This window comes from Labrus mixtus, chromosome 3, assembly GCF_963584025.1.
Source record: "Labrus mixtus chromosome 3, fLabMix1.1, whole genome shotgun sequence".
NCBI classification, from domain to species: Eukaryota; Metazoa; Chordata; class Actinopteri; order Labriformes; family Labridae; genus Labrus; species Labrus mixtus.
This window is the reverse complement of record NC_083614.1, coordinates 3,477,551-3,490,000: the sequence shown is the minus strand read 5'-3', so window position 1 is coordinate 3,490,000 and position 12,450 is coordinate 3,477,551. Positions and strand designations below refer to the sequence as shown.

Below are 12,450 nucleotides of genomic sequence, written 5' to 3'. Positions count from 1 at the left end.
ATGGGTGTCATACTTTGGATCTGGAGCAAAGGACACTGGGAATGCGTCAAGTTCGCACAGCGCTCTGGTGCGAGTGAGGCCAAGAGGCAGTCGGCCGAGTACATGCACATCCCGAACAGGACTTCAGAGATCAAGCTCCTGGGGCCGGAGTGTGGTAGACCCTGCAGTGCCAATAATAATCACTCTGCTGTTGACTTCAAAGGGAACGGGGAGCACCACTTCACACCGATGGCCAACATTTCAAGTCTGGACGGTCTGGGATACATAAACGATGAGTCAGAGATCTGAAAATCGTTCTATAGGTGTCCTGCTGTATAAAAGCTTTCCTCATTAGACATTCTTCTGATTGTGCTCCGACCTTCTCCACGTCAGTCTGATGTTCCCTGATGACTTTTCAGGAGTTCTGGAGGAACCTCTCCTCCACTAAGTGGTTTAAAATTCATTTTTTATAAATGTATTTTTTGTACAATGATTGTGTAATATATAATGTGTACAGCTAAGACCTTTATTTTCAACCACTATTTATTTGTCTCAATGAAGTTCTTATTCTAAGTCTTGTAAAGAAAGTCGATAACGACATTTTGATCTCCAGTTTCCAGGCACATTTCAATCTGCTGTTTAAGGAGCAGTATGTAACTCTGACCCCTAGTGTTTAAAATGGGTACTGCAGTCTAAATTCTAAACATTGTAGAGAGCTGTCTCCCCCCCTCCTCTCTAGAGTGGATGCTCACACAGGTCACCATGTGGTGGACTCTGAAGCTTCAGTGTTTATCCAGCTCTGCATGGGTCTGTAAACCTTTCTGTGTTCTAACCTCTCTCCATTTTTCAAAATCATCTCCAATATTGATCCTAGTTTGAGCACGTTTCTGCTAGTGGAGCTTATCAGAAACATGCAGAGGCTTTTTAGGTCGGGTACAATCACTTCTATCTGAACCACTTCTCTTGACCGCTTCCATCGCTGCAACACCTGTTGACCTGATAACTGCTCTCATATCTGACAAACCCGAGGGGCGTCCAAAACGGCCGTGTGGGGGGGGCCTTAAAAGCGCCTACCTTCTCTGGTCCAAACAAATCCAGAGCATTCAGGAGCAGAATCTAAAGTTAGAAGGAGGACATACTGGCTGCTGCATTGTTGTCAGAGAAGACAGCACTTCAACATAGCATGTTTCCTTAATGTCTGATCAGATAGTAAGCTACCTTTACTGATTGCTCCTTTAAAATAGGACGTTGATCATTCCGAGAGCTAACGTTACAGTTTGTAGATTATGATGGCTCCTTCACTGTTTAAAAAGAGAGTAAAGTCATGTGACTGCTTTAAATGTTCTTTATAGAGGGTGGAGCAGCATGTGGGTCTCTGCTGTTAATAAAAGACTTCTTTGAGAGTTTGAAACGTGTCGAGTTGTCGGTTCTTTCAAAAAATAAATGAATCAAACTGATGTGCTTGTCGTCTTGATGTCTTTGAGCAGGACTTCCTGTGGAGTTAACAGCCCTGTGACATGAACAATACACCACACTTACCTCCGTCTGTCCGTCCGTCATAAGTGACAGAGAGCGTCTGTGGAGCGTGTTGAACATCAGCGCTCGAGCCTCCTCAGGTTTCATCTCAAACACGTAGTGAAGCTCTGAAGGGGTTGAAGTGGGTTTCTACTCAATTATTAATCAGTGCGGTGTAAGATACTCATCAGGAGGAGAACCAGTGTTATAGATTTATCTGAACAGGTGATACATGTATCATAGACGTCCCATGCTTCAAAGTGTGTTCATGCTTTGGGTCTGAATATTTTACAGCGTAGAGTTCTTATTAAAACTATTAGTTTAGAGGTTCTTTATTCTAAAACAGCCGGTGGACTAACAACGAGCTGTTGGCTTCACTTTCTTCATCGACTCCACTCGTTCTCCGATGGCTTAATGAGGTTTCTTCTCGTACTTTGTGTTCAAGGCTTTCCATAAAGCTCACAGGCTTTTTTTTTTCATCCCACTCAGTTTCTTTCGAAGACATCTGAATTAATCAATACAAAAGCAGCATCTCTCTTCGAGAAGTGAATGAATCTACAGAGGAGGAGGAAGACAAAGAAACACGCTCACTGTACACACATTTACCCACTGGTGGGCAGGAGTCCAAAACCGGCCCAGGGTTACGAGTACTTCTGAAGAATTTATTTGAGTTAGTTATTCTGTTTTTAGACACAACTGGATGTTTTTATTTTACTTAAAGGTCACTCACCTCCTCCTCTTCAACCAGTTTAAATAATTGTCAGAGCTCCTCAAAACATGTGTGTGAAGTTTCTTGTTCTAAATCCACTCTGACCCTGTATTTGATCATGTCTATGACCCCTCTATTTCAGCCCTGCTCAGAACAGGCCGTTTCTGTATCTGTACCTTTAAATATGTAAATGAGCTGTCTGACCACGCCCCCTCTCTGGAAGCGTTTGGGTGTACTCGGTCTTTCTCGCTCCATGTCCTATTGTTTACAGTGAGAAGGCAGACTCAGAGGGCAGAACAAACACCTAGCTGTGGGAGTGTCACCCACCTGGGGGAGGGGCTACTGCCCTTTGTGATGTCATGAAGGGAAAATCTCCAAACGGCCTGTTTGAGTACATATTTTCTGAAAAGTGGAGCAGGAAGAAGACGGAGAGGATGGACTTTTCTCATCATTGGGGGGTTTGTAGACAGACTAGAGACACATGTTAGAGTTAGCGGAACATGGAGAAGAGGATTTCACATCATGTGACCTTTAACGCCTCGCTGCAGAGAGGCTCGGTCTAGTTTTGAGTTTTGTATATTCAACACTTTTTATTAGATGTCCAGAGTTCATGTCCAGCTTTGAGTTTATGAACCATAAAACAACATTTAGTCACCATTACAGCAACGTAAACATCCAACTAGGACAGACAGACACGGTGAGAATAAGAATATTTATTGAAATATGACAGTATTAAAGGTTAATTTTATTTCCATTTCATTTTGTCACTTATCAAATAAAGGATTGAAATTAATATCTCGGCTTCTGTCACAAAGGAAAATAGTGTTTTAAATTTCAAACAGACGGCGTCTTCGACCGTCAGCTGGTGTCTGAACGTTTACAGTACCAGCATGAACATCGGCATGCAGCGGCTTTCAAACTACAGTAAAACTTCAAATAAAAGCTCATCCCAATTAAAGGCACAGTCCCTTCTACCGGCCCGGTGTTGCTGCAGCTCTCAGTCAGAGGCTCCGGGTCATTTAGTGTTGGGAGGACAAATGCTGGTGCTGGCTTTAGAGAGCCAGTTTTTACTATCAAGCAGAATTTAAACATCATATTTAAACAGCTAGAGACAATCTGATGTGTTTGCACAGCTCCACAGCGCGCGCTCTCTCTCTCTCCGGTCGGCAGAGATTCACCATCTTCAAAAGATAGATCCAATCATTGACTTGTAATTTAATTTCTTTCTCGATATCCTCTTTTTGTGCACACTTAAATATTCTCTCTGGAGTACATTTACAACCATGTAGTCTTTCCTGTGCAGGAGTTTAGTTTGAAGGCCTGTCCCAAATAAAGGCTGGGTCATTTTATAGACTGAAGGAAATAAAAGCCTGCGCTGTTTGTAGAAGTTTTACGGTAATTCTTAAATAATTTGGCCCATACTTGGAATATCAGCCCGCCGATTGTGACTTCAACATGTGAGCTTTGACGTCATGTTTTCAGTCTGCTGAGTTGTGTGTGTCTGTTAGTTTTGGTTACATGAGGTCAAATAGAGAATCTGCTCCGTTTCGCTCTCATGATAGGCTGCATGCATGCACGACACAAAGAATGGTTTATCTGGGGTAAAGTGACTGGGACATTGACAGCGGCTGATAAGGTGCTTTCACAGCAGGGCGCCGACCACCAGAAGCAAACAGTGCAGCTCTGGAACAACTAGAACTGAGACATACCGACACATGGTACAAAAACAAAGTCTGCTCTGAGCGTGATGCTGTTTCCAGTATTATAATAACGAGAAGAGGCAAGTTTTATGGCACATACATGCTCAGTGAGAAACCTCTGAGGTCCCAGAGGATAACGCACCAACATCACCAACGCTGCTTCACTGAAGCACGACGAGTCCAGTTTAAAAAAAGTGGCACTTGTAAAAGGAGATAGTCGAGCAAAGTTCTTTCTTCACATGCAACATGTGCACACGATATTTAGGAAATCACAGCCAAAGCAGGTGAGCACAAAGATAAAAAAAAAAGGCACAGCATATCAAAAATAAACTGAACTCCTTCCAGAAAACATCTGAACACAAAGCGAGCGCATAAAAACCGTGCATGTGCAGGAGAGACACAATCTCAGCATGCTGACACACACACACATAAAACAAAGCTATCAGAAGTGTTCATAAAGGCACACGTCGTTCAGCAGCTCCATACACTCTTCTGGAGTTCCCGTTGGCACATTTCTTTAGAGCCTCAAACTGCAGCCCTCTCCTTCGTTTGAATCAAGTCGATGTAAACAAAGATGGAATGATAAATCTGACTCCACTACAAGAGCACGGCTTTAACCAAGAAACTATTCGACAAGGCAACCTTGTCCTCTCATAAAAAACAAAAACATAGAAGCATTCTCTCTCACTGGAAGGTTGAAATGACTTGAACGTTACCACAACAATGGTCAATAATCTGTCTCCCCCTAGTGGCCACTCTCAGCTATCACCACTGGCTGTTGTCGGGGTAGCTCGGCACTGCGGCAGGGTACTGAGGCAAGCTGGGGCCCTGAGCCGACTGAGCTACAGCGTTAAACCCCGCTTCCCTCACTGGAGCACTCTTCCACAGCCCGGTGCTCCACTCCTCCTGAGCGCGCGCCATACTTCCTCCGCCACCACGGTACATTCTGTGCACCTGTAAGATGACAAGAGAGAGGGGAGGAAAATATGTTGGCACAGGGTTAGTGTCTGTTTACGACCGTGAGGGTTAAACTCATGGACAACTGAAATGCAGGTGTGTTAGTGAGTGTGTTCACTCACCTTGATGAGAACAAGCGCCATTAAAGCCGTCACCAGTGTGAAGAGCAGCGCTGTGATTAGCATCACTATAGCCGAGCCCGTATTATAGCTGAAAAACATCACCGTGGCAATCCAGCCGCTTCGGTGTGCAGGTGAGAGTGAGATGGAGTAGTTGGTTAGTGACACATTATATGTAATTAGCAAAGTGGATTTTAGGCTAGTATCCAAAGTAAGCAGGGGGGGATGCAGAGACGAACAGCATAACAGTGATCATCAGCGTGAGTAAAAGTAACAGGCTTCAGGGTTCAGAACAGCTGATTTGTGATTTCCTGTTTTAAAGAACTTCACTGAACAAAAGTTGTGAGTGACAGAATGAGGAATGTAGTGTTGCCTGTTTAGCTTAAAATCCACCATTTACACAAACAAGGAAACACAACCAGCTTGATTCTGCTGTTTCCTGTTGGAGTGTCCTAACTACCCGCGAGCGATGCATCGTGAAGCTGCGCAACGTGGCACGCCAAAAGCAACACACTTCAGTTTGTCCTCTTTCAAAATAAAAGCACCACACTTCAGTTTGTCCACCTTCAAAATAAAAGCAACACACTTCAGTTTGTCCTCTTTCAAAATAAAAGCACCACACTTCAGTTTGTCCACCTTCAAAATAAAAGCAACACACTTCAGTTTGTCCTCTTTCAAAATAAAAGCACCACACTTTAGTTTGTCCACCTTCAAAATAAAAGCAACACACTTCAGTTTGTCCTCTTTCAAAATAAAAGCACCACACTTCAGTTTGTCCACCTTCAAAATAAAAGCAACACACTTCAGTTTGTCCTCTTTCAAAATAAAAGCAACACACTTCAGTTTGTCCACCTTCAAAATAAAAGCAACACACTTCAGTTTGTCCTCTTTCAAAATAAAAGCAACACACTTCAGTTTGTCCTCTTTCAAAATAAAAGCAACACACTTCAGTTTGTCCTCTTTCAAAATAAAAGCAACACACTTTAGTTTGTCCTCCTTCAAAATAAAAGCACCACATGTCACAATGTTTTATGGGGACACTGAAAGTCACAGAGCGGAGAATGAAGTATGTAATGGATGCAGCGTGAACAGCGAGTGTGCGATCATGCGCAATGCGACGCAATATCTAACCGTACATCGACGACGGATAGCATCTCAACGCTCCATGTACAGCTGGAGAGGCAGTCCCGCAGTGCATTATGGGATCTTGTGCGAGCTCAAGAGGGGCTTCGACACTAGCCGCTCGTTTATTCAATCAGGTGCATTCATTGAGGCTTCGTCACCTATCGCGTAGCCCACATTGAAAAAACTTGGCTATCAAGTGAAGTTGGAAAGGTCCCGTTTACTGTTAACATGATAAATCTGCAAACGGACTGCATCAACTCAGAAAACAGATTCAACAATTCTGTGTCCTCCTTCGTCTTGTGTTGTCTTGTGTTAAATATACAGAGATGTAAAGATGTCTAACCAATCGGTGAGCTGCCTGTTGTCACTGGACATAAAGCCGTAATCAAACACTCAGTAGTAAGACCGGGCAGATGAAAGGTGCAGAGTTGTAGACGCTGGTTTGTTTGGACTCACCACGTTCCCCAGCCGGAGATCCCGATAGTCTGGATGAGGGCTAAGACACACTGAAGGAAGAAGATGAAGAAAAAGGCCATGAAGTTGAATGAGCTGTCAGCCCTGTGGACGACAGCAGAAAAAAAAGAGAATTAAAAATGGAGGACGCAGCAGAGGACAAACAAGACGTGAGTTGTTGCAATGTTTCTTTCCTCCTGTTTGGCGTCAACCTGTGGATACACATTAGAACCACAGACTGTAAACCTGTCGCCTGTCTGTTCCTGCAGGGGGCGCTGGAGTCCCATCGATGGCGGTCTCCATGCTGGAAATGCTGTCTCAGTCTAACTTTCAGTCAACCTAACGACAGACTGAGAGCTGGAGCTGAGGCGGGTTTTAAACCTCCTGACAAACCGTTACACCGCGCCCACCTGTCAATCAGGTCAGCTACACGCCTTATTGTGAATAACTCTTATCCTTCATCAAATCAAAACTGATGAGTCATCAAAACATTCACCCCCCGTACAGTGTGTGTCCATCGAGACATGAGATAATCACACCTATTTGTTTTTTTGAACCAGGCTGTAAACATGTTAATCTCTGCTGTAAAAACAGACTTTTTAGAATGGGTGTGTATGTGACTTCCTGTGCTTCTGCAGCCAGCCTCTAGTGGACACTCCAGGAACTGCAGGATTTTAAACTTAAGCATTAATCAACACCGGAGGTTGCTGCTTGCTCTTTCAATCATGCAGTCTAAAGAATAAAATCAATGTTTACATTATATAACATACTGAAAACATTGAATACAGGTGTGCAATGTGATGGGTACTTGATGAAATATAATGACAGTTTAGTTCAGTTTAGTTTTGCTAAATTGAAACATGCACATTAGGAGGCAAAGAGGTTTCAAGCTTCAGTATCCAGCAGTGCGAACAAGACTCAGAGCTACATGTGCTCTCTAACGACCTCCTGTGCACGACACGCACGGTTCATAAATCAGATCACAAATCATCGCTCTGACAAAACAGATCCTCTGACTGGTGCAGGCTGCATCTTTAAATGAGTGGTGTGGTGGTGCATACAATCACTGTAGTTTGTCTCTCTGTCTCTGAACCCCAACAGTGACCTACTTTGTCTCTGTGGTTTTCCTGTCCCCAAGCACTCTGGGCTTTCCCCCTTCCAACAATCAGCTGATGAGTAGGAACAGCCCTGAAGCTGACACTTCCTGATGCCGTTTACACCAGCTATCTCAATAGCTTCATAAATAAATGTACATTTAGGGGACACCACTAACCCGCTAAAATCCTCCTGTCCTACAAGGCTTTCCATTGGTTTGGCTACTTCTTCAAGCCTGCCGTACACTGCACGATTTCAACTTTGAGTTGTAGGACTCATTTTGAAGAGCTCTCAGGTCTTACAGTGTGAACTCTCAGGTCTTACAGTGTGAGCTCTCAGGTGGTACAGTGTGAGCTCTCAGGTGGTACAGTGTGAGCTCTCAGGTGGTACAGTGTGAACTCTCAGGTCTTACAGTGTGAGCTCTCAGGTGGTACAGTGTGAGCTCTCAGGTCTTACAGTGTGAGCTCTCAGGTCTTACAGTGTGAGCTCTCAGGTGGTACAGTGTGAACTCTCAGGTCTTACAGTGTGAGCTCTCAGGTGGTACAGTGTGAGCTCTCAGGTCTTACAGTGTGAGCTCTCAGGTGGTACAGTGTGAGCTCTCAGGTCTTACAGTGTGAACTCTCAGGTCTTACAGTGTGAGCTCTCAGGTGGTACAGTGTGAACTCTCAGGTCTTACAGTGTGAGCTCTCAGGTGGTACAGTGTGAGCTCTCAGGTCTTACAGTGTGAGCTCTCAGGTCTTACAGTGTGAGCTCTCAGGTGGTACAGTGTGAGCTCTCAGGTCCTACAGTGTGAGCTCTCAGGTGGTACAGTGTGAACTCTCAGGTCTTACAGTGTGAGCTCTCAGGTGGTACAGTGTGAGCTCTCAGGTGGTACAGTGTGAACTCTCAGGTCTTACAGTGTGAGCTCTCAGGTGGTACAGTGTGAGCTCTCAGGTGGTACAGTGTGAACTCTCAGGTCTTACAGTGTGAGCTCTCAGGTCTTACAGGGTGAACTCTCAGGTGGTACAGTGTGAACTCTCAGGTCTTACAGTGTGAGCTCTCAGGTCTTACAGTGTGAGCTCTCAGGTGGTACAGTGTGAACTCTCAGGTCTTACAGTGTGAGCTCTCAGGTGGTACAGTGTGAACTCTCAGGTCGTACAGTTTGAGCTCTCAGGTCTTACAGTGTGAACTCTCAGGTCATACAGTTTGAGCTCTCAGGCCTTACAGTGTGAACTCTCAGGTCATACAGTTTGAGCTCTCAGGCCTTACAGTGTGAACTCTCAGGTCATACAGTTTGAGCTCTCAGGTCTTACAGTGTGAACTCTCAGGTCTTACAGTGTGAACTCTCAGGTCATACAGTTTGAGCTCTCAGGTCTTACAGTGTGAACTCTCAGGTCTTACAGTGTGAACTCTCAGGTCTTACAGTGTGAACTCTCAGGTGTGAGATCTCAGGTTGTACAGTGTGAGCTCTCAAGTAGTACAGTGTGAGCTCTCAGGTAGTACAGTGTGAGCTCTCAGGTAGTACAGTGTGAGCTCTCAGGTGTGAGATCTCAGGTAGTACAGTGTGAGCTCTCAGGTGTGAGATCTCAGGTAGTACAGTGTGAGCTCTCAGGTGTGAGATCTCAGGTAGTACAGTGTGAGCTCTCAGGTGTGAGATCTCAGGTAGTACAGTGTGAGCTCTCAGGTGTGAGATCTCAGGTCGTACAGTGTAAGAACATAAATCGTGAACTCTGGTCGTGCATTGTAAACGATTCAGTCGTACAGTGTGAGCTAACGTTCCAACCTGACTTTTCTACAATCATACACCGGGCGTAAATCATCGCTTTGCACTCAATTCATTGATTTAAGTTCTCTAGATGTTTTATTTAATGGTTCTCAGATAAAGTACAAATATTCTAATCTGTAACGTATAACCTATTCTTCTGATATGTTAATGTTATTGTTGCTTTAACAGATTTACATGTTGTTTTATTTATGTTTGTGCCACACGTCTGTGTCTGTTTAGTTCAAGCCTCTCTACCATGCAGCGTCTGACGTGCACTTTAAAGTTGAGGATTTGTTTGGGGTGGTGAGAGTAGATGGAGGGGGACCCACCTGAAGGCTTTGTAGAGCGGTCTGAACCAGCAGGTGTAACTGCACGGGCTGAAGAGGACGAGCCAGAGAAGAGAGAAGCCAAAGTTGGTGGCATTACCGCCGCCAGCCCACCAGGCAATACAGGAGATGACATTTAAGCACAGTGTACCTGAATACACTACAGAGGAGAGGGGGCAGTGGAGGTGTAAGGGGAACAAATGAGAAAGGAATGGTAGTAATCACAGAGGTTAGAATGCAACGTTTTATAAAATACAGACATACAGGTGTGTTTGGTGTTTGTTCATGCACTCACTCATCCAAAGTGTATAGACTCTGCGCACCAACTGCTGATGGGGTGCGGGGATTTCCTCTTCTATGTTGTGGTAAAAGCATGGCTTTATTCTCATGAACTGAGGCAGGGGAGGAAAGTTATTTACCCGCTCTGAAACAAGGAAGCAAAGTGCCACTATGAGATTACAAAATTACAATATTTCAGAATCAGAATCAGATTTATTATACCAGGTATGCTTACACACACGGACACAAGGAATTTAACAGTGGTGAAATAAGCAAAGACTAATATGTACAAGACTAAAGAAGATAATAGTGCAGTGAAAAGTGCAAAAGATGCTGAAGTAAACATGATAATAAAAAATGTAATTATGTCTGATGGGTTAATTTACATGAGATAAAGTTTTACAGTATTTACATGAAATGTGTGCATAGATTGATAATTTAGATTAAATAATATATATATATATATATATATATATATATATATACGTATATTTACATTCACAGAAATATGTAAATTTCATTACAGTATGTCACAAAAAGCCTGAAACATACAGCTGTAGACAGAGGGGAGAAGAGGGACAGATAGATAGATTTAAATATGTGACAAACCTGCCATTTTAGATTCCCAGACTTATTATCGTAGATGAGAGAACTACATTTGAACAGAAAACAAAGTCAGCACTCAGGTTTTCACACACTTACAGACAGACTAAAATACATTTAATGTATTCTGCACATGTTCAGCTCAGAGTAACTTGGTATAAAGTTGCATCACTGGTTAGCACTGTTATTTGTTATCTTGTATTAACTTTGAACCAGTCAGGTGAAGGTTAACGATAATGACCTGAACGGGGTGTCTCTAACTTCAGTCCAACTGTTCTGAAAACTACCTGTAAAACAAATACACTGAATTTTCTCGTTTCTTTATTAAAAAACTACTGAAAACATCTCACGGTTTCTGCATGTGTGAGCATTTACAGTAAACTAGAGATCAGCTAAAGCGTGTTGTTAGGCAGCTAAGAAACGTTATTCAACAGAACCCGTTGTGTATCTGTTTCAAGTTTACAGAGAGTGAAAACATTCACAACGCTGAACAGAATAATAGATATTTACCGATATTACCGGTGTAACGTTTATCTCCGTTTAGTTTCCGTCGACTGCAGCAGGGGTCCGGTAATCATCCAGGATGCTCTTTTTCGTCCCCATGAATCCTACTGCGGCTGCGCGGAATCGTGTCGTCTGTAGTTCCGAGCTGTTTGTATCCAACGCGCTTTGGCTGTTAGAGAACTACAAGTACCAAGGATGCAGTTAGCGGTAAACGGGAAACGCGTGACTCTACATGATGGATCCCACCCATCCATAAATTATATTTCTTTAACTTGTAAACAGAATGAATCACCCTCGACATGCTTTAATAAACTCGGAGCCAAATAAATGAATGTTTTATTTACGTTAATAATCAGCACGTGACACTTTCAACATGATATATGTTATAGTGAGTGACACATTTTCTTATAAAGTGTGTAAAAGCTATACGCAAATAAAACTTACACATTAAGAATAGTGTTTGCTTTGATTAGTTTAAATATCTTGATGAGTAGCCATCCTTTCAGGAACTGTAGTCTAAATAACTTTATTCGTGAACTACCTAATGCTGCGTTCATGTGCTCCTCGGACATTTCGCGTTTACCGTATTAACGAGTTATGAGCATAGACAGTAAATATTATGAGCCATAGACTGTAGTCTATGTTATGAGCTCATGAATGGCTCGCCAAAGTCGTAATAACGAGTGAGAAATTTCAATGATACCCGAGTTGCTGAGTTGTGAGGTTCGCGTCACCTTTGTGGGCAGCGAAAATCCGACACAGCTTAAAAAGAGTGTCAACAATAGACTGTAAGAAATTAGATATTTTGTTGATAGCAGCTATCATTTATTTTAGTAGTTGCAAAATTTAGTATATGCAATACAGCTATCGCAAGTAAGCAAACTTTAACTCATGATCGTGCCAAGCGCTCATTGCTTCTATGTTTTTCAAAAGAACTTGGGTGCGTGTGTTATAGCCGTTACGGATGTACAACTGGTAAAAACGATGTTTACAAGGAGCACATGAATGCAGCATACTAACATGTCAACTCTGACTTCTGTAAATCAAACTACGCGGCCAATCGGAAAGCCCAACACATCCCGAAGAAGGCGTGCCCTGCGGGATACAGCTGGCATGCTTCGATTTATAGCCCAGGGTATCCCGAATGGGGCGGGTAAAATCAGTATGATGATTAACAGATTTATGAATGCATTATTGTTGCAATTATCCTCCCTGAACTGATTTTAGAATGAAGAGAATTTTAAAAACGTTTAAAACAGGAGATTCAGGGTCCCCAAATGCAGGCTGCACCGCTACAAAATAATATTTTGTGCCATCTATACTACTACCATAAGTCGTCATG

The 12,450-nt window shown here is 43.1% G+C and overlaps 2 protein-coding genes and 2 long non-coding RNA genes across 7 annotated transcripts in view; 2 read left to right on the top strand and 2 right to left on the bottom strand.

Annotated features, from left to right (window-relative positions):
- si:ch211-129c21.1 (uncharacterized protein LOC563087 homolog) overlaps positions 1-521 on the top strand; it is a 20,304-nt gene extending 19,783 nt beyond the window's left edge. For all 3 annotated transcript variants that reach the window (XM_061034862.1, XM_061034859.1, XM_061034863.1), the window contains one exon: positions 1-521. This exon is cut by the window's left edge and continues 479 nt beyond it. In XM_061034862.1, the coding sequence (XP_060890845.1) occupies positions 1-288 (288 nt within the window). In that variant the 3' untranslated portion in view covers positions 289-521.
- The window catches only part of LOC132972055 (uncharacterized), a 105,390-nt gene that overhangs the window by 48,022 nt on the left and 44,918 nt on the right, over positions 1-12,450 (bottom strand). The window lies entirely within an intron of this gene.
- LOC132972054 (uncharacterized) lies at positions 2,958-3,622 on the top strand. The gene is made up of 2 exons (XR_009672844.1): positions 2,958-3,009; positions 3,376-3,622. It is a non-coding gene; the product is annotated as an uncharacterized LOC132972054 (long non-coding RNA).
- Positions 4,118-11,223, bottom strand: scamp4 (secretory carrier membrane protein 4). 2 transcript variants are annotated; one of them, XM_061034926.1, is made up of 7 exons: positions 11,115-11,223; positions 10,611-10,653; positions 10,018-10,146; positions 9,726-9,882; positions 6,561-6,662; positions 4,983-5,100; positions 4,118-4,857 (listed from the first exon to the last, which is right to left on the bottom strand). In XM_061034926.1, exons 2-7 carry the CDS (start codon positions 10,615-10,617, stop codon positions 4,669-4,671), a joined length of 702 nt encoding a protein of 233 aa, XP_060890909.1. In that variant the 5' UTR covers positions 10,618-10,653; positions 11,115-11,223; the 3' UTR covers positions 4,118-4,668. The 2 variants fall into 2 exon arrangements, with proteins under 2 accessions (XP_060890909.1, XP_060890910.1); XM_061034927.1 differs by having other exon boundaries at positions 11,124-11,192.

What these genes read in the sequence shown, in the direction of transcription:
- scamp4 (XM_061034926.1), bottom strand. An exon ending in AGTCTATACACTTTGGATGA is followed by an intron (nt 9,883 to 10,017) that starts GTGAGTGCATGA and finishes TCTCCTCTGTAG; the next exon opens with TGTATTCAGGTACACTGTGC. An exon ending in ATCTCCGGCTGGGGAACGTG is followed by an intron (nt 5,101 to 6,560) that starts GTGAGTCCAAAC and finishes TGCACACCGAAG; the next exon opens with CGGCTGGATTGCCACGGTGA.